Source organism: Varanus komodoensis, unplaced genomic scaffold (genome assembly GCF_004798865.1).
Source record: "Varanus komodoensis strain SLA01 unplaced genomic scaffold, ASM479886v1 scaffold26, whole genome shotgun sequence".
NCBI lineage: Eukaryota > Metazoa > Chordata > Lepidosauria > Squamata > Varanidae > Varanus > Varanus komodoensis.
The window spans coordinates 4,888,787-4,910,297 of NW_025335684.1; the positions used below are offsets into that span (position 1 = coordinate 4,888,787).

General features: G+C 52.4%; 1 protein-coding gene across 1 annotated transcript; it reads right to left on the reverse strand.

The window, feature by feature from the left end:
• Nucleotides 1-380: 380 nt before the first annotated feature.
• Nucleotides 381-20,178, reverse strand: MMD2 (monocyte to macrophage differentiation associated 2). Its single transcript, XM_044433654.1, has 7 exons — nucleotides 20,132-20,178; nucleotides 7,718-7,799; nucleotides 6,462-6,622; nucleotides 6,036-6,110; nucleotides 5,327-5,428; nucleotides 2,043-2,112; nucleotides 381-584 (listed from the first exon to the last, which is right to left on the reverse strand). Exons 1-7 carry the CDS (start codon nucleotides 20,176-20,178, stop codon nucleotides 381-383), a joined length of 741 nt encoding a protein of 246 aa, XP_044289589.1.
• Nucleotides 20,179-21,511: the final 1,333 nt, after the last annotated feature.

A 21,511-nucleotide genomic window follows, 5' to 3' on the forward strand; every position in this document is an offset into this window, starting at 1 on the left:
CTTGTACTGCTTTCTTGCTTCTTGGTTCACATCAATGAACTCAGGGTCTTCAGAACAAACCGTACCAGCACTTCCAAGTTTCACCAGAAGAAACAGATCATTCTTTCCACCTTCCAGTCACACCCATGAATTGTCCGTTGCATTAAAAAAAGCATTCCCTAAGATAGAAACACTGTTAAGGTCCCATTGCATATCAAACAAAAAGCAAAGCAAACCTTCGGGGGTTTGGGCCTGGGAAAAATGGCCAAGGAACCAGTACTAAAGACAACCAGCTCCCGGGAGAAGGATGACACCAAGCAGGGACACCTCGCAAGCATGGATGAAAAGGAGAGAGCCCACCAGAAGAGAGGTCCACATCTCCCAATCCTGCAGGCGTAGGTCTACCTGGAGTTCTCAGCCTCAACAGTGTCTGGCCGGTAGAGGTACCTCCAGATAGCGTAATAGTGAGTGCCAGCTCCAAGCGCCACAAAGAGGTGCCAGACAGCATGAGCAAAGGGGATGCGTCCGTCGCTCTTGAAGAAGACGGTGCCCAGGCAGTAGAAGAAGCCACCAGCCACCAGCTCTGAGATGCCATCGGTGTTGGACTGCAAGAAACAGGCATGTCAGAGACTTAGTCAATGGATGCAGCACAAGCATCTCTGCATCGTAAGCCAAAATTAGGTGCTATAGCAGAGGTGCCAGTCCTCTGTCACTTGAACCCCCTTCCAGAGAAACTCTTGGGGGCCACTGCCCAGCAGCAGATGGGGCCAAAGGCAAAAGATGTCACCAAAACACCAGCCCATTTTAACATAAAGAACTTGCTGCCTATCATTAAGTCCTAGGAAAGTTGTTCCAGTCTTGGATCATGCGGGGGTAGAAAGTGAAAAGTACAACAAACCTTTGAGCAACTGGTGCCTTGGGGGAGGGCGGGGGAGGTGAGGTCCCTTGCATGGCCCTGGACTGAAACCCCAGGCCTGGGGTTCAACGGCACTGTGTTACAGGGCAAAAGTAGGGTTTCCAACCCCATGAGATGTGGGTTGCAGCTGATACACCGTCCTGGCCTCTCAGGGCTGCCTCGTGGGCAGGCAGTATGAGATGAGTGAGGAGAGTCACGGAACCAGATACCCTGTTTCAGCCAGCACAACCCATCACAGCGAGAACTTTGGGCATTATGAGGTCCAGGGCACTGCAAGGGCTGGGCTAGTCAGCGTCAATGGCTTCCAGCCAAGCAAGTTCCCCAGCGAGACAGAAACTGGGACGGGTCAGCACCACGGAGAGCTCCAAGCGATGCTGGGGCTGGGAGCAAGACGGGCTTGTTTGTCTGCTGCTCCAACAAGCCCCGGATTGTGACTGAGCCTTGAGAACAGCTCTGGTTCACGTTGGTGCTTAGCCCCATCTTTTCATTGACTGAGAATTCCTCCCTTGGCAGATTTGGGCTGTGACAGCATGGAATGACTTCTGTGCGGTGGCAACCCCCCCATGCAATCTGAGGACAGCAACTCAGCCTCCTCCAGACACAGGGGGTCCTAGAGAAGGATGAAACCTCACGACCCTTGTCTCTAGTCCACTGTTGCAGGAGCTCATCCCCTGACTGGGCTGGGATCTGGGACCATGCCAGCAGCCAAACGCTGCGACCAAGGAACGAGTCAAGAGCAAAAGGCAAACCAGGAGACACAAGTGAATCTCAGGAAGGCAAGGGCAGAGTTGGGCTCAGGTGGAACAGGAGGTCCTCTTGCTCCTTCCTGCCCAGAAGGACCCCTTGGCCAGCCTGAGTGGGCCAAGCTGCTCTCACAGCTGAGGGGACCTCTGTGGGAAACGGCGTCTACCTGCTGAGTTCAGTGGTTCAGCATAAGGCCAAGCACCCATAGGCTAGGCAACTCCAACCGGTTCTTTCCGTCCAGGGGGCTGCTTAGGTCCACGCACTTGCTTGGTCTCAGCAATGCCACAGTAGCTCCCCGGTCGTTTCCCGGGCCACAGGTGGACCCTTTCTGCTTCTTTAAGGCACAACTCCAGCACAGCATCCCCCCAGTCTCCTTTGAAGGCTTTTGGAGTGGGTGACTCACCATGGAGAGAATGACCACCGCAGGGAAGAATCCCATAATGACATAGCACACCAGTTCCACCAGCTTGTACCTGCAAGAAAGGCAAGCCGGTATACTTTGAGAGGCGGCCAGGTGCAGGGACGAGAAGGCCAGGGCGATTTGCATGCATGAAATCAGGTTCTAATTCCTGACCTTGGCAGTCAAGGTCAGCAAGCAGCCCAGGGTATTCCTCTATCTCGCATACACATATTCTCTCTCTTTCTCACTCTCACCAACCTGGCAGGGCTGTTGGGAAGAGACCAAGGAATGCCTGACACTCTTGTAAAAACAAATTGACACAAAATGTGCAAAATCACACACACAAACAGTTGCTGTACTCTTCTTCTGAGAATGCACAGCTAGAAAAAGATTGTGGAAGATGAGCAGACAGACAAAAATTTGTTTTTTTCAGATGTTGTTTCAGTGGAAAGATAAGAGGATTCCTCTTGCTGCCCCTGTTTCTAACTTCTAACTCGCCTTTCCCCAATTTGGTGCCTTTGCACCTCCTGGACTCCAACTCCCACCATCCTCAGCCAGCAGGGCAGGTGCAAACTGCTCTAGGCTCAGGAAAAAGCTAATGGACTCTTCCCAATCACACATTCACACAATGTGGCCACACAGACTGAAGAGGAGGAATGGAGCTGACGGAACAGTGCAAAATGGACATCTGAACAGGGGAAAAGATCAGAGAAGGAACACAGATAAAGGGAGAAATTTGCATCGTCCTGGCACGTACTGATAGGATGCAGAAGCCATCAAGGATATGACTAAGCCGATGGAGGTATGCCAGATTCAACATAATGTCAGACGTTTTGCTAACACGTAAATGGAACCACAAGACTCTCCGTTCAAAATGTGATGTAGGCACGGCTTCGACAGAAAAAGAAGTCCAGAAACTGCCGGCATGCCCCGGACAGCAATTTAATGAAGCAGAAACCATGATGCACTGTTAGAAGGAAAGACTGTCTTAAAGATGTTATATTTCTTCCCCTTTTAGAGTCACATTGAAATAGTCCAAATGGGAGCAGCCTTGTGTTTTGCTCAAAGACACGTCTGCCAAAATTCACTCTTGCACATTTAAAGTACGTGCCCCACTCCTGAATCTAACCTGCCCATTGAAATCGTTCTGAACGCAATTTCAGTGTCATGGCTTCCTCCCCCAGAAATGGAGGGCCCTGGAGTGGATGCATACCTGTGGCTACTGTTTGCTGCTGGGGAAAATTAATTGAGTGTTCAGGGGATGTTCAGCCTTTGTTTACACTACTGCCAATTCTTTTGTGCTCACAGATTTCGTTGCCTGAGCAGCACGCCCTGCCGACTCTGCTGCAGAAACGGGGCAGAGACGCTGCACTTTTTGGGGAAGCCCTGGGAGGAGTGGAAATCCTCGTTTCTTGGCTGGGACGGCTCGCTGGAGCTCTGCCGACCTCACCCCTTTCAGAAATTAGCATTCTTGCCTGCTGTTCTTGGTTGCTGGTTTCAAAATCCTTATTCCACAAGCAACAGGTGCCACACGTGGATGCGAACTGTGGGGTGTGACCTGTGGGAGTAGTCCCGTTGGATTGCAAACAATACTTGCAGCCCTACGGAGGAAGGCTTCTTTGTTAGCATTTGTTAGCACGGCTCCCAGGGTTCTCTGACCAAGGAATAAATATATCTGAAGCAGCTTTAAACTCATACAAACAATCTGTCGATGGAATGGAAGGCAAAGCCACCACAAACAGGATTGTTACAGAGATGCGAGAGGCGCATTATTCTTTCCACAGGATATCTGCTCGATGAATAAAGAGCAGTCTTGCAATGTGCTTATTTATCTCAGATGCCATAAGGTGCAAGTTCCTTGAAAAGAACCTGTTTCTTAGCTTTTCCTGGCAATCAAAGCAAGATGTGCAACTGAGAAAAGTTTCACTCCACAAGGGGGAGTCGTGCACCACCTTTGCGCCAGCCAGAAATAATTTTGAACAGCTAAATGGTTTCTGAGACCAAGAGCGCTTCAAGCCGGTGGCCGTGAGCACTCTTTTTTCATCGATGGGATTTGTATGCCGCTGCAGTGGCCCATACTTGGGTCTCCGCGTGGCTCACAATCTCACGACCAATCAGAAGACATGGTGCAGCTTTTCCGACTGGATTTTCAGCAGTAAGAAAAGGCAGGAGGAGTGGAAAAACACAGGAGGGTTCCAGCTGGGCCCATGCTAAATTCCATGAATGGGACAGTGCAATTGCAAAATGGACCCAAAGCGGTTGAGAGCTCCAGCCGCTCCATTCCCTCCCCCTGCCGCCTGTCATTCAGCGTGCTCGGTCCTTCTCCAATCTGGAGCACGCTCGTCCCTCCAAGATATTTCCCTAAGACATTGCACTTCTGCAACATTTTTATTTATTTTATTATCATTTATTTATTGAAACATTTTTATGCCTCATTTAAAACATGAGGGTCCCTCAGTCCCTCTGCTCCTTCCCACTTGACTGTGAGCATCACCGTTTGGCTACATAAACAACATCATTTCAGCTTCCATGTAGCCTGAGGCGCCTGATCCAGCCTCATCTTGGAAGCTAAGCAGAGTCAGGCCTGGTTAGAGTCTGGATGGGAGACCTGAGACCTGCATGGAGCAGGGGCTTGGACCCAATGGCCTCTAGGCCCCTTCTAACTTTCCCCTGTGGTGGAGGGCAGGACATGTTCCACTGGAGCAAAGCTCGGGGAACCAGGATTCAAGGTGGATGCCAGAAGGTACTTCCTGATGTTTAGGACCCCTAGGGTATGGTATGGATTGGACTTCCACGGAAGGTACTTGAAGCCCCATCGGTCAGGGTGGTCAGGGATAGGCTGGGACTTATATGCCGCCCCATTCGCCTAAGCTTCGGGCATGAACATGGTAGGCATATCATGAGTGGAGCCGGTTGGAGATGGGGGTCAGACTAGATGGCCTGGGAGGCCCCTTCCGACTCGCTCTGTTTCGATGTTTCTATTTCCAACCTGGACACCAAGAATAGATGAAAAGCAGGGCAAGTCAGTAGAGGCACCAGCTGCTGCTCGCTGCCACCACCATTGCCTGGGTGAGAGCAAGAGGCTGGGGAGCAAGCGGGCCGCAACGGGGGCAAACCGAAGCAGGCCTAGAGGGATTTGCCAGCAGGGCCTTGCTGGGTGTGGGTCCTGGCAGGAGCCCGGCCACCCCTCAGCTTAACTCTGCCCATCTGACGGGTGCAGCTGGGAAACAGCCCTGCACAGCACTGCAGGGGAGTTCTTGCTCCCGCGGTGCCCCCCCCCAACTCACCGTTCATGGAAAAAGAAAACATAGAGCGTGCCGACGGAGGCCATGATCCAGACGATCCAGCGCATGTGGGAGGCCCAGGGGCCCAATTCCCGCAGGTTCAGCCTGGGAGAACAACAGAGACCAGCATTGAGTCCATTGAGAGAAACGGCAGCTGGAAAGGAGCCCTGGAAATCAAGCGGGAAACAAAAGCGGGACAGAGCGATTCCAAAGCTGCACCGAGCCGTGAGGCCAGCGGCCCTGGTGGCTGACGGGGTGTCATGCGAACCTGGAGGAGAAAGTCAGCCAGCTGGAGAAGGCAGCTCACCCTGACTGCTGATGAAGGAGCATAAGAGGAACACTTGTTGGGAGGGCAGAAGAGTGCTCTGCCCGAGTCACCATCTGCCTGCAGCCAGATGCTCCCAGGAACACCCTCTCTGCACAGTTCCCTCTTTGTCCCCAACCTCTGGTATTTAATTGTTGCATTTATCTATCTATTATATTATATTATATTCTGCCTCTTTGTCCTTCCACAAGGAACTCGAGGCAGCTTCCATAATTCTCCTCCCCCTCTCAATCCCCACAACAACCCTGTGAGGTAGGTTGGGCTTGTGAGTGAGCTGCATGGCTGAGCGGGACTAGAACCCGGGTCTCCTGAGTCCCAGCCCTGCACTCTTAACCGCTGCCCGCACTTTCACAACATCACCTCTGAGCCTCCTAGGAGTGAACTCACCAAGGGGCATAGGATGCTGCTATAAAGAAGTAGATGACCATCCGGTCGAACATGTGCAGACAATGTTCTATGGTTCTGAAAGAGAAGGAGACAGAGGAGAAAGAGAGCGCTCATCCATCCATCCATGTGAAGGCAAACATCATTGCTATTTCATTCCTCGGCCTCCAAGCAAGCATACACGCTAGTTCCATATAAAACTGGGATGGGAAACGTCTGGCTCTTGTCCTTCGCTTAAATTCTGAAGTGCTTCATTCAGGCCCTTAACAAGGTCAGCCAGACCAGCCGTTGGCCTCGATGGACCCGTCGCTTGACCTGCTCCAAGACCGTTTCCTGTTTTCCTGTGCAAAAGTGCCGGCTATATCATACTGTTGGTGTATGGTGGAGATCTGGAACTGCTGTTTCACTTGAAGCTGACAGATGAGTTACCTTAAATGCCTCTTCTTCCAAGAAATGGTATGAAAGATTGTGGAGACGATGAATAGTCCGGACAGACCAAAGCCGTAGATCCAGGCAGATATGGTTTCCCACTGGTTGTCGGCAAGGACGTGGAGGATGGAACTGCCCCAGATGCTTGGGATGATCCAGAACTAGAGGAGGGAGAGAGGGATGGGGGAGAATGAATTCTGGGCCCTGCTAAACCAGCGAAAATCACCAGTATTTCCACCTCGCCTTTCCCCTTTGTTCGCTTGTTGATAGCTCCTCACCACCAGCTGTCCTCAGCAGGCCATCCACAGCTGAGAGCATCACAAAGACCCTGCTAGATCCGATCAGGGGCCTGGTCCAGGACTCCAGGGGCCAACCAGCCAGCTCAGTGGGAAGTCCACGAGCAAGACAGGAGCACCACAGCCCCCTCACAGGCCTATCGCCGTCCACGTGCGCGCAACTGAGACACCTGCATGATCTCAAGGAATCTTGTGCCACCTTCAAGGTTCCCCATTTATTCCGGCACACGCTTTCCCGGATGCTGTCCACATCTGAGAAGGCACAAGCGTTCCAGCAGCATCAACCCGTCTGGTCCCACATTCTGTTCAGATGGTGAACCAACCAGCTGCTCCCAGAGCGACCCAAAACTGGACCCACACGTAGCTTCTTTTAGAATCGATGGATTCGTCTTCAAGGGACCCCAAGAGCCATTTCTGCCTCTCCCCGTCCAGAAACACCTCCATGATCTTTAGAAGGAATTGCTTCTGCTTCCTGATTGCCCAGATTCAGCATGGGTTGCCCCGTGGCAATACCTGGACTGGCACAGCGTATTAATAGCAAAGCGAAGGGTTTCCCTGGGAACTGATGTTTGGATGGGGCTCCTGAGTGGTTTGAAAAACCCGAAAGGGGCAAAAGGCAGACCAGTCCCTGTTGCCTCCTGAAACTCTCTCTCTCTCTCTCTCTCTCTCTCTCTCTCTCTCTCTCTCTCTCTCTCTCTCTCTCTGAACATGGCCTCATGCAGCACTTTCCAACACGATGCCTGTGACATTTAGATCAAGCTAGTTCTTCCAACTTTGCCTCTACAGATGCAGATTCAAAGCGCATTTGCATTCTGTGGCTGGGAGTGTTTGATGTTCCCCTGCTATGCACCAGACTGGAAAAAGCCGACCTCATGAAAATCCATATTGCAGGAACCACGAACGGCACCACCTGAACATCCAACCCATTCCATTCGCCAGGGAAACGCGAATGAGACTCACAGCGTGCGTGGCACAGTTCGCAGCGTGTTCGTACTCCGTTGGCTGGTACCTCCGGTCGGGCGCAACCCTGTGGTTCATAAACCTGGAACGAGAGATGGGTGAAGAAAGAGTCAGTGCGCGGCTTCCTGTGAAAGGGACAAAATCTACCTGGGCTGGCAGGTTTGTTCTGCCTCATCTGTTCCAGCCTGACAAGGACTGAGAAGGGGCTGAGATGGAAGAGGCAGATGTGAAGGCAGGTCCTTTCTCCTGGCGGCCTCAGCATTATTCAGCTCTTGCCCCTTGAGCAACCTTCTGGCTACCTTTGCTGGATTGGCTGATTCACTGAAATATTTTTGGGTTGCCTCACAGAGCATTAAGTACAAGGATCACCATAATGTACGACATCCATTGCGATCTTCCCACGACTGAAATTAAACTGTGAAAATGGTGTAAATATTCCCAGCATTCCACAAAGCCTCCAGGTTTAAGACCTGCCAAACTACAGACCAATGAACATAAAACAGAGATCTTTCTTTTAAAAAAAAAGACACAGGTACTTTTCCTCTCTGTCTTTCAATTTCTGGACAAGAAGTTATGATTTAGATGTGTCTTTGACCTGAATAGTTCCAGACTTCTCAGGGGATCTGGTTTGCTTTTTGCCTCTCCTGAATTTTGCAAACGGCCATTGCATGTGTAATTGTGATGGAGATATTTTATTAACTTCTCATGTTTTCCCTCTAATGATCGATTGATCATTCGCCTCCTTCAGGGGCCTGTACAATAAATGAATACTGAAAGCTTCCAATGAATTATGTCCCCAAGCGTAAAACGAATTTGCACGGATGAAACTCGGTGCTTATTTATTAATCCTACAATTCCCTTCCCACCTTTCTTCACATCCAGGCCAACAAAGAGGCACCCGGCTTGCTTTTAGCAGCCCCCTCCCTCCGTCCAACCTGAGGCAGGAATTGCACATTTCGCCCCAACGGGGCGCGACAAATATCTCACAACAACGGTGCACATTATTCTGCCATAGCGGTTGCTCAGCAACCATCCGGTCCCTCACCAGAACCCCTCCCCATGTGGGTGCTTTTCGTCTGTCGGCGGAGAAGGGGGAGAAATCTTTTCTGAATATCCTGGGCATTCGGAGCACCGAAATGATGTCACGGTTTCCACAGAAACACACGGGAGTCGTTTAAAATAAGGCAAACTGTAAGATGGTCTAGCCAGCGTACAAGCAAACTGTACCTGCAGTAATCGCAGAAGAGCAATCTCAGGAAAACAACTTACAGGCGCATTTTCTGTCCATGCAAAGAAGCCCCCGCGTGAAGAAGACCATAACCTGTGACACTGGCAAGCAGGCTGGCTTGCTTTTTAAGAAACCCCCACGATCCAGCAACTGGGAAAGGAATACTGGGGTTCATGTGGAGTTGAGAGCGTTGGACTGGGACTCAGGGGATCTGGGTTCAAGTCCACATCGGCCATGAAGCTCACTGAGGGATTTTGGGCTAGGGGGCTTTCCTGCTCCCAGTATGCCACACTAACCCAGTACTCCCAAAGTAGCATTCTGCAGATGTGTTGGACTACAACTCCCATCTTTCCTGCCAGCACAGTCATTAGCCATGCTGGCTAGGTACAATTACAGCATGTAATCCAACTTTGGCCATGGTGACTGGGAATGGTATGATGGGCATTGTAATCCAACCTTGACCATGCCGGCTGGTATGATGGGGCCTGGAGTCCCGCTTTGGCCATGCTTCCTGGGTATGATGAGAACTGGAGAATAACCCCTCTGGAGGGACCAGGTTGGGAAAGTCTGATCTAACCACTGCACCATGCTGTCTCCTGTCCTTTCAAGCGGCAGAGCAACAGGCAGGCAAAGCTGTTTCTCGACATGGCCACCTGCTGCTTCAGCTGCCCATCCCTCTTGGAGCAGCTGGAGCCAAACGCTGGCAACGCGATCCATGCCAAAGATGGGAGACTTTTGCTGCTGCTGCTGCTGCTCGGATTAATATGCAGGGGTTGTTTTCCCTGGCTGCTGAAGAGCTTCCCACAACCCTGTTCTGGGCTTGTCTTTTCCTTGGGCTCATTCCCCAGCAAGAGAACGCCAGAGCGACGAAACAAAAACCCCACCTTGTGCTCCCAGTTCTCTGGACTGGGAACAAAGAGGGGCTTGTCCCACAGCATCAGAAAGAAGACCAAAGCCGGCCTCTTGCATTCCCTCGCTTTGTGTGTGCGTGTGTGGGTTTCCCTTTCTTGGATGCACCAGGATCCCATGCCGAGTATCAGGCAGGCCAGCAGGATGGGTTTCTTTTCAGCCTTTTGATTCAGCCGGGGATGGATAGTTGGATAGTCGCTCGGTCACATGCTGTGGTGCAGCCCCTGTTTCGCATGAACAAGGACCCAGGGTCGGTCCGGGTGTATCCAGTTAGAGAGCAGATCCGATAGCAAGAGCTGGAAAGCGTTTGCCAAGACCACGGACCCAGGGCTTCCGGTACAGAACTCTGGGCTCCGGCACACTCCACGGACCCCTCTCACGGTGCCGGCCAAGCTCCTTGCCCACCCTGAACTGAATGCTCTTGACCTCCATTTTTAAATGGATGCTTTGGCACCTGGGGAAGAGAAGCGCCATCTTTACATGGGGGCAGTGCTATGCTCTGGAGTTCCCACCCCACCTCTGTGTGTCCTTCGGTTCATTTATTTATTTTTTATTATTTATTTATTAAAACATTTCTATGCAGTGACTATTCGTTTAGTCTTACCAGTTTGCCTTCTGGGAGATGAGGGGTTTGCGAGCAGTCATGCTCCCCGTGGCAATCATTTTATTCATGCACAAGCCATTTTGTGAGAGCAACCACACACTTCTCAAAATTTGCAGTATGCCGTGGTCCCAAAAAGTTTGCGGAGCCCCACCCTGAATGGCTGAAGCAGGGAATAGTATGCTGGTAGGAAGCTTGCATGAGGCAGATTTCGATTTACCTAACTTTATTCCCACCACCGAAAGGACCTCGGCTGATAAAAACATTCTTCTTTGGCTCGGCTTTGAACCTTTTTTAAATGCACAGTATAAGCAAACTCTCTTGCCGTGGATTGAATAAGGAAATGGCAACGCCAGTACAGCAAGGTTCATTTAAAAGCTAACAAACAAGAGCGAGAAGTGCCTTCGAGCACCTTTAATAACAAGGTTGCACAACATGGCAAAGCGAGTGGTCCTTTGTGCAACTGCATACAGCTACCCACCCCACAAACCCACCCCGATTCAGCAGACCTTTGGCTTCACTGTGGGTTGTTCTCCCTTAGGATCCTAGAATCACAGAATAGTAGAGCTGGAAGGGGCCATGAAGGCCATCTAGTCCAACCCCCTGCTCTTGCAGGACACCACATTACACCATCCCATTCAGATGGCTGCCCAGTATCTCCTTGAATGCCTCCAGTGTGGGGGAGCCCCCCACCTCTCCAGGCAGCTGGATCCCCTGTCGTATTGCTCTGACAGTGAGGAAGCTTTTCCTGATGTCCAGCCCGAATCTGGGTTGTCTCAACTTGAACTGATTATTCCGTGTCCTACACTATGGCATTAGCAAGAAGAGATCTTGACCTTCCTCTTTGAGGGACTTATGGAGGGATACCATGTCCCCCCTCAGTCTCCTCTTCTCAAGGCTGAACATGCCCAGTTCTCTCAGTTTCTCCTCATAGGGAAGCATTTCCAAACCCTGGATCATTTTTGTTGCCCCCCGCTGGACCCTTTCTACTTTTCCGGCATCTTTCTTAAATCTTGGTGCTCAGAACTGGACAGAGTATTCCAGGTGAGGTCTGACTAGTGAGGAGTATAGAGGAACTACCACTTCTCATGATTTGGAAGTAATACTTCTGTTAATGCATCCCAAAATGGCATTTGCCCTTTTGGCAGCTGCATCACATTGTTGGCTGATGTTTAGCCTATTGTCCACAATTTCTCCAAAATCTTTTTCTATTTCAGTTCTGTGGAGCCTCATATTCCCCTTCATTCCTCCAGCCGTGGCACAACCTGCCTTCTCTCTTCCGCCCCAGTGCAATTTTATTTATTTATTTATCGATTTATATCCTGCCTTTTTCCTACAAAGGGCTCAAGGCAGCTTACATCATTCTCCTCCTCCATCTTATCCCCACAACAACCACCCTGTGAGGTAGGCTGGGCTGAGAGTCTGCGCCTGGCCCAAAGTCACCCTGTTGGCTCCATGGCTGAGCAGGGACTCGAACCCAGATCCTCTGAGTCCCAGTCCCAGGCTCTTAGCCACTACACCACACTGGCTCCACTGCAAGGCCTTTCCCTTTGTTATTTAAAAAAAAGATCTTCAAAAGGGGACAGTTGGGTTGTTGCAGGGTGAGGTCAACCCCAGGAAGGACACAAATGTCTTTTTATTTACTCACATATTTTGTCAACACTTCACAGCCTCGCGCCTGCATTTGGGCAGCAATACCCTGGTGCTTTTCCCCTCCCTTTCGTAGGTTCTTTCCAAATGACAGCTTGGCAATTGACAGCTGTCGACTGTTTGCGGTTTGGCCCATAGATGGTCCTGCCTCATCAATCTGTTGGCATTTGACAGCAAAGCTGACCAGAACGTGATCTAGGCACAACTACTTATATCAAAAACTGGAAGAGCATACCTGTGCAACTGCAAAAGACCAACATTTAAAAAAAAAAAATACAAGGATGTTTGCATATGCTTCTAGGGCTGCTTGGGCATTGGCGGAGGGGCTGCCATTCGCAGAGGGCAAGGGGTGTTTGCAGCTCTTGCTCAACAGCTCACTAACTAATCTCCGTGACCCACACTGAAATTGCTCTCCCAGCTTCAGGCAACACAGCCACTCTCCGTGGGTCAAACAACCTCTAGAACAACCCAGGGGTTGTCGAGGTAGCTGGTTGCCCACAATGAGGAGTCTGGGTTTGGACATCCCACCAAAGCCAGTTACCCATAAATCGGTTGCCGTGTGGTGCTAACTCAGTCTTAAAAGTCCCAGCGGGTTGTTAAAGCTCTTGGGCCGGTTGGAAGCACAGTCTTGCTTGACAAAGCGGTGGCCAACTCGGTTTGTGCCTTTCCTTAACAGATGCTCGGCAGAACCCCAAACTAGCGGGCCACTCACAGCAGCGAGTGGTCCTTCGATCAACTGCATACAGAGAGCCGGTCGTCCCCTCAACCGGAGCCTGCTGTTCTTTATCCTTTTGACCTGTAATCTTATAATGCTCTCACTGCAAGCTCCGGTAATAGGATTTCTGTCCTCTTTTCCTTCTGCCCCAGTGTACAGGCCACTTCTCAATAGGAAATTATGTAAGCCAACCAAAAACACATGTCACATACCTGCATTGCAGGCCCGTAAAATAAGCCTCGGAAAAGCTTTTCTGTTTGCACTCGCCCTTTTGCCCATCGAAAGGGGCTATTGCAGAGCTGGAGAAGGTGTGGGGGAGCACCGTGGAGGCAGCTTCCCATCTGGGGGCTTTTTAGCGTAGAAAGAAAACAAGGAATGGGGAATGAGACGGGGCTGCCTCAAAGTATGACGAGTGGATAGGGAGACGTCTTTTGCCCTCTCCCATAAAAGCAGACCCAACATCATTCCAAGCAGCTGAATCATGGGAGATTCAGGTCAAACAAAAGGAGAGTTAACATTGTGGGATTTGCCGTGGATCCATAAGATGCGGTGATGGTCACCAGTGTGGGTGACTTCAAAAAATGGAATTAGGCAAATTCATCGCAAAGGTTGATAGACGCAATGGTCTGATTAGAATATGGGCTGAGAACGGTGTGCTGTTGAAGCATGAGCTGTTACGTGGAAGCCCCACATTCTCTGTGTGTTTTTAACCATGAATAATCCAGAGTTGCAACTCAACAGCAACCCATGGGATCTCTTCCTGGCTCATGGTTTTATTTATTTTTTTAAAACTTTCCTATGCTGTCTCATTACAGACGTCTCAGGATGGTTAACCACCAAAGTTAAACCATAGTGAAGGATCTGCACATAATACTAGCCCATAATATGGGTTGTTGAATTCTTCATTATCGTCAGACATGGACCCATCCATGACGAGAACCTGTGGTTGATTAATTACAAACAACCCCAGAAGGAACCCATGGTTTGTGGTTGGGCTGCGAGCTTTAGGTTTTGTGAGGTTCTGAGGCAACACCAGGGCTCCCTCTTCTGGACAGAGACCAGAATAGCAGAATAGCAGCCCTGGTGGTTGCAGGACCCGGCCCACAGTCCATCACAGCCACCTGGGATGTTACGAGCACCACCTGGGAGCCCTGTAGAAGAACCGGCTCTTCCTTTCAGAAAGGGAAGAAGGACTTTGGTGTTGGTGGGTGCTCTGTGCCTCCTGGAGCCTCTCTCCGGAGACTGCCTGTTGCCTCGTTCCTGCCTCTGCTTCAGGACCACGCCTGGCTTTACCTACTCTACCTTCTGCTCCAGGCCTGCTCCTCCTTGGCTTGTCTCTCTGGTTTTTGACTCCTGACTGCCATTGGCTGCTCTGCTCTATTTGGATTGGCCTGCCTTGCACTTCTGTAACCTGCCTTGATCTCTGGACCGCCTGACTACAAATTGAAATGGGCCTGTATATTGTACCATTTGTCTGTGTCCCGGTGCCCTGGCCTGATACCCAGCTGCGCATGCCCCAGGTGCTGATGATGCCCCCCAGAGTGAAACAGAGGACCACTGGGTCGGTGGGCCGTTGCAGCGGAGGCAGGGGGCAGGATGCCAAGGGGGTCCTCAAGCTGCAGGATGGTCCTGAATGTGGAGTGACAGCAAAGCACCTGTAGGTGGCAGATTGCAGGGCCTGTCCTGGCCACCCCTAGATAAAAGGGCCAGGGGGAGGTCATGCAGGAGGTGTCTGCAGGGAAGGTGCTCATACCAAGGTAGCGGACTGCACTGGGCCAGTGAACAAACCAGTCTGAGATGATGCCGCTTCCCCTGATCCTGCGAAACACCAAATGGGCTGCGTCAACCCCTCTCTCTCTCTCTCTCTCTCTCTCTCTCTCTCTCTCTCTCTCTCTCTCTCTCTCTCTCCCCCTCTCCCCCTCTCCCCCTGTGTATGTGTGTGTTTAATCAGCATGCAGAACATTTCCATCAGAAGTGACTAAGAGAATAATCTGCCACTTCATGGGGTCCTGCCAAAACACCTACGCTGACGCCCGCCAACATATGTGCCGTACCCCGTTCCGGAACAGCCAAATGCCTCTCGGTGAGCACAGTTGCATCCCGGCTCCTACGCACTCGTACGGCGCTGCAGGCACCTCGCAGTCCCCGTGTTTCCTGGGGTTCTGGTCCTTCGTTGCCCCTCTTGAGGAAGCACGGCCCCGACACAGTCAGGAGGGAAGCGCACACCCTCAAGGGCAGGCAGGCAGCCAGCCGTGTTCACCTCTTGTGGAGTGTGGTTCTCACATCCACGGAAAGCCCTCTTGGAAGGGCTGGCCAGTCCCAGTCCAGCTGCATGAAAACCGCAGGGAGGCCTAGCCTTTTGGCCTTGAATCTGCCCTTCCACAGGGAACCCCTGGGCAGCAGACTAAACTGCAGGCACGCGGGGCACCGGGCCATCGTCACCTGATTACGGTGAGGTGCATTGCATCTCTACACAAATTATGCCAATGCCTGCTCACCTTGCAGCTGTGGTATGTTGTCTATTCCATCGATCAGTCTTGTGCAATCACAGACATGACAGATGTGTTGCATATTGTTATTTCTCTACATTTCAAAGTGCATTGAAAACAAAGGAATAGTGTTGTTTGAGAATTACTTTGCTTTTGCCCAGAGGTGCTCTTCCTAGATTTTTTTTTTTTTTTTTTTACAAAGGATTCCTCTGTAGAAGGGAAAGTCATTTTGCATATGGCCGGAGGCAGTGAGTGTTTGGGTCCATTTTGCAGAACGGGCACGGATCCTCCACCAAAGGTACCTGACCCGTAACCAGGCGCCTCATCTTGATGGGTCTGTCCTCCATCACATGCACCTCTTCCCCACTCCTCATCCCCATGGAAACATTCTTCTCATGCTTAGAAGCCCTGCCCAGAGAATGCCAGGTAGAAATACAGATGCTTAAAACAAAAGTTAGCAATTAGTAAGTAGGAATCCATCTTCCCAAAGCAACAGCTGCTGTTATCACCATCATCAATTCTATACCACCCCATACTGATGGACAGGTTAAAAGAAGCCGTCCTGCTGAATTGATAAATACAGTTGCTACTTTAATTATAAAAAGGCTAATTTACTAGTCCTTTGTGCATTCCAAGATCCCCGGAGCAAAGGGTATTTATCTATCTGAAGTCCCCACATCTGTTGCGGCACGGCTGTGAACATAAGTGTTAATGAGACTGCATGGCTTACACACTTTCATGACCCACTTACGCCCAACAAGTGTGTAAGTGGCAAAGGCGTGTAACTTACACTTGACTGGGAATCGGAGCGTCATGCCAAGCCCATGTAACTTACACCTCCAGGGTGGCGAGCACAGGAGGAAGCCACTGATCAGACGGCCCATGGGAGGTGGGAAGGAAGCCAGGGCAACCCGACCCGTTCATGCCGGGCGCGTAAGCGACACGGCTGTTCTTCCATTTACGTCATGGCTGAATTTGGGCTGGTGGCATAGGAGCTAATCCATAATCCCCGGTAAGGAATGCTGAAGCATCACCCAGTTATGCGTGGAGTGGAGGGCTTTACGATGCGTGGAATGGGACAGAGTGGAGCTGAAGCGGCTTGCTCCATTCGGTGCCTGTGCGCGAGTGCCGAGTGGGGGCAAGAGGTCTTCTCCCGACCCCATTTCTGTTCTACTCTTCTGGCCCTATTCCTCCGGCATCACCTCTGTTGCTCTCCCTTTCCGCAGCTTCGTTTACCCACAGAAATCCAGGTTCTAGTTCCTGCCCGGCCGTGAAGCTCGCTGGGTCACTTTGAGGCCAATTGCTCCTGCTCAGCTTTCCCTACTTCACAGGGACGTTGTGAGGGTGAATTGGAGAAGAGAGCCCCATAGGAGACTCGCTGGGGTGATAGGAAAGTAACACTAAATCGGTTTATTCCAAGCATTCTTTTCCACGTCACACAACTCCAGTGCATCCCCATCCACCCAAAGCCAAAGCACCTCCCAGAATTTTTCCAGTGAAAAACAATTAAAAGTTCATATTCCCGACGGCACCAAAAACACACCTTCCACGGTAGATTTTTTTTAACAACTGCACAGAATGTTTCCAGCCACGCATGAGAAGAGACACTGCACTGAGCACCTGACTTTCACCCAGGCCCAGATAGAGGGTGTGGATGAAAACAAGCAGGAGATGTCCTGGCCCGCCAGCTCCCTGGATTTTTGCATGGCAAGCAAGCAGGGATAGGGATGATGGGTTATTTGCTTTTCGGCACCAGGCCAAGACCTTTTTATTTAACGTCATTTTAATTGCTGATATTATTTATTGATTTTAACAACTTTGGCCAGGATGTCTCCAATTTTATATGCAATTGTATTACCGATACTTATTTATGTTTGTAAGCTGCCCCAAGGCTTTGGCGAATGGGGCGGCATATAAGTTTGCTAAATAAATACATAAAATAAATGAAGAGGACCCCAAAATAGACCCCCCCCCCCCCCCAAGCATGTCCTGTGGAATCTTTCCAGAGCCACATTGTGGCGTTCCTGTCCCAAGACTTCCTGGTAGCTCTAAAGGTGGGTGCCATGAGGTATGACAAGCAGCAGGGCCAGAACCAAAGGTGGCACTCTTGGGCATCTGCCAAGGGCTCACGCCTGGCAGGGGCCCACCAGCCAGCATCCCCAGGACTTGCCCCTCCCCTTCCCTGCTGCTCCAGCCCTGCTAGTCCTGGTGGGGAGAAAGGAGGTGTGGAGACACCACGGCTGCCGTGGCCCCTGTGCCTGCCAAGCCAGCAATGGCCGTGATGAGAAAGTCAACGAGGAGCAGCGGCGGCTGGCTGCCAATGGCAGTGAGAAGGGAGAACCGCCGCAGGAGGGACACCGGGGAGGGGGTCTTGCCCACTGCCTTCACTTGGCCCCCAACCCTCCCACTGAGTCCAGGCATCTCTGCCGCCCACAGTGTGCTCCAAACTCCAAGTCTGGAAGTGCCTCCTTGATTGTGGGACCGAGCAGTTTCCAGATGTGGAGTCTTTTTCACACTTGCGTGGTCGCATTTGCCAAATTGTAAAGGTGTGTGTGCACATCCAGACAAGTTTTGTAACCCAGCGCATCTGGAGGGCACCAGATTGGGGAAAACGGTTATATATTCACAGCCAGCGTGGGGGAAATTGGATATTCGTAGCATCCACATTTACAAAGTGGCAGAACAGCCTCTCTCAAGTCAGTTGCCTACTGGATTACAACTCCCATCTGCAGTGGGGCCTGCCTAGTCCAGCTCATCCAGAGGGCTGTTTTAGGAGATTCTGGGGCAAAGCCCTGCGCACGATGCTCTGGCAAGCCAGGTTTTAAAAGCTCGCCCCAGTAGTCGCTTGGATCCAAGCAAAACCAGGTGAGCTTTGGACACCTGCCAGCAAGGATTCCGAAGCTGTGGGGGAACCAGCTAAGGGTTCAAATCCCATGCAGGATTACACAGGAACAAGAGAAGTCTTTATCTGTCTAAACGTAGAGACGACTGAGCCCTAAATCTTTCTTCCCCCGCTGGAAGGCTGCAGTCGGGCAAGTCCAAAGCTCACTGTTCTTGCTCTCGGAAGGTGGCCATGCATCCACCTTTATAGATGACAGTCCTCTCTTTGAAGGACTGTCATTGGACAGGAAGGGCTGTAGGTCAATGCTACCCTTGCAGAAGAAGCCCAGGTTACGGGGCTAGCAAAGAGTCCTGCCTGAACCCCTAGAAAGCTGGTGCTGGGCTAGAAAGACTGATGCAAGCCCCCTTCCTGTGGGTTTGTTGGGGGGTGGGGGTCCAGGTTCCTGTGTAACCCACACGGACTGGGAACACTGGCACGGCATCCGAGTCAAGAGTGAAGAATCTTAAGAGATTCCATTGGCTGATCTGCACTGAGAACTCTGGCAGTTTCTACTAACTTGCCCAGGGTGGTGCTAGCTATGGAAAAGAACCAGGGCTCAGGCCCATGGCACCAAATCAGTAAATGCACGTATAAAAGCACATATTTGCCTATGCTAATGACCCCTGCTTGAAAGTCTCTCCTCGTCTTTCAAGGAGCTGTCTCCTAAGGACACCCTGTTTGTGAAAGGGAATCAGCTACAACACCAAAATCATCAGGGAGACTGTACCTTTGCAAGCATCTGTAGGGGCAAGAGATGGCCCCATTTGGGGCTCCTGCCATGGGGAGTCATTCCGAACACCCCCTTCAGCTGCATAGGGGGCATTCGCAAGGTGTGACGGAACAGGGACAAGAAGGGACGCCTGGAAGAAATTTCTCCTGTTCCCTCTGCAAAGCACCCACACCCCCATCTGTGCCTCTTCCAGGCAAGGTCCCGTTCCTGCTGGGGTGAATTTTAGGATACCAAAATTCCCTGTTCTCCAACCAGAAATAAATGAGAGGCAAAGAGTGGATGAAGGGAAAATGAAGGGTATTAGGAGACCCAATTGGACAAAGACGCAAGGCAAGAAAGAAGTAAGCACCGCTGCTGAAAGATACAGGAATGATAAAAACCACAGAATTCCCAGGTAAAGCCACGGCCTCTTTACGGTCCGGAAGCTCAGCTCAAGATGTCGGCTCCCTCGTCGGCAATCTGTAGTACCAACCAACCTTGCAAGGTTGTTGTAAGGCTGACAACAGCCACCCATGAGACACTGTAGGAGAGCCAGTGTAGCATAGCGTAGTGGTTAGAGCGTTACACCAAACTGAGGAGCTCTGGGTTCTAGTCCCCCCAGGCATGAGCCCCGACCACCCTACAGGCACGGCAAGAGCCAGAGTGGTGCACCGGCTGGCCTGGGCGAGTGGTGGCCCTCCAGACGGTTTGGCCTGAATGCTCCCACACTGCTGGCTGAGCGAGCTAAAACGTCTGGAGGGCTGCAGCTTGCCCGCTTTGGAGCCAGTCGCAGGTTCTCTGCCAAACCAACCTCCCAGGACTGCTGGGGGAGCATCCAGGGGATGGGCGAGCCACCTCGGGTTCCTTGCAAGGGGAAAAGTGGCATATAAATAACCAAATCCATTGCTAGTAAAAAGGCGGCATCCAAATCGAAATGACCACCGAGATACTAAGCGTGGCGAAGTGGGGAGAGGGCTGGGGTGGGACTCCCCCGGCTCTCCGCCTCTGAGCTCCGCAGGCGACTGGGGGGCCGGGTGGGCCAAGGCTACCTCGCAAGGTTGTTGTGGGGCTGAAACGGAGGGGAGGGAGACCGCCCCCTCGGCGCTCCCAGCTCCTTGTGAGAGGGACACCGGTGCAAGAAGGGCTTCGCCGCCGCCCCCGAGGGCTCGCCCGGGGGCAGGCGGGTCCCCGGCCCGGGGCCGCCCGCCGGAGCCGCTCCCCGCGGCGCGTACCTGGCGTAGCGGGTGTTCTGGAAGTCCAGCAAACTGGAGACGAACATCTTGCGCGGTCCATCAGCATCCAGCCGCGGCGGCCCGGACGGGGGCGCGGAGGCGCCGGCGCAGCGGCGGCCGCTGCCTCGGCTGCCCGGGCTCGGCCAGGCGCGGGGGCTGCCCCGGGCGCGGACGGCTCCCCCGGCTTCGCGGGCGCCCCACGACCCGCGCCAGCGGCCGCATGAACTTCCTCCGCGCCCCGCGCCTCGATCCAGGCATGGGCGGCGGGAGTCCCCGCGGGCCGCTCCAGGAGCCACGATCCGGATTGGGAAGCGGTGTAAAAGGGAGGCAGAACTGCTGGAGAAGAGGGGCGGCGGGGGGCGGCGGGGAGGGAGAAGGAAGGTGGACGGAGCGAGCGGAGAGAGAGCAGCGGAGAGAGAGGATGGAGGCGAGTTCGCTCCTCCGGGTCGCCCGCCCCTCCGCGCCCTGTTGCGCAGGCGAGAGGATCACTCCTGGTAAAAGAGAGGAATCGCTCGCGTGCGCGCGCGCGGGGGGGAGGGGGCGGGAGGGGAGGGGGGCCGCGCGTGTGTCGTGATCGTGGAATAAGATGATTAACGCTCCGGGGTGAGGGGAGCGCGCCGCAGCGCGAGAGAATTGCTCGAAGGGGCCGCGGAGACCCGTCCGGCCGCCCGCCCGGTGGATCGAGCAACCTGGGCTATAAATAACGGGCGCTCGCGCACGGATCGAGTAGCAGCCGGCTTGAATTTGGGCACGGAATGGCAAGGGGGCAGCCGGGGCGAGTCCCGGTCCTCGGGGACCTGCCCCTCCCCTCGCGCCCCGATCCGAGCCTGGAGGTGCGGGGTGGACACCTGCCTGCCTGGGCACCTGTCCCCTTCGCTCCGTCCCTCCCTCCTCAGGGTGCAATCCCGACGCGTGTTCGCCCACCAGTCCCGCTCATTCAGTGAGACGGACTTCCTAGCAAGAGAGCGGCCCGTTTACTTAGGAGCAAGTCACCGGCGAAGTCGGCCGGGCTCGCTTCTGAGTGGATCTTCCAGGGAGACCCGGCTTCACTGCTCACCACTCACAAGTAATTTAGCTGAACGCTTTCGTCCTTTTTGCGTGTAACGGCCCTGAGTTTAGGCTGACTCACAGGCTGTTATTGAATTGGGGGTTGCTGTTACATGTCAACCATGCACTATGGTTTAATTATGGTCTAGCTACAAGCAATCCATAGTTTACTACCAAACACAATCCGGTCCTGGATTGTTCGTGATTAAAAATCCATAGTTAAAATATACTGCATGTAACAACTGCCAGCAATTGAACAAAAAGCTGCATTCAGCCCATACTGCAGATTGTTCTTACTTGCAAAACATGCATTTCATACAAAAGGATTTCTAG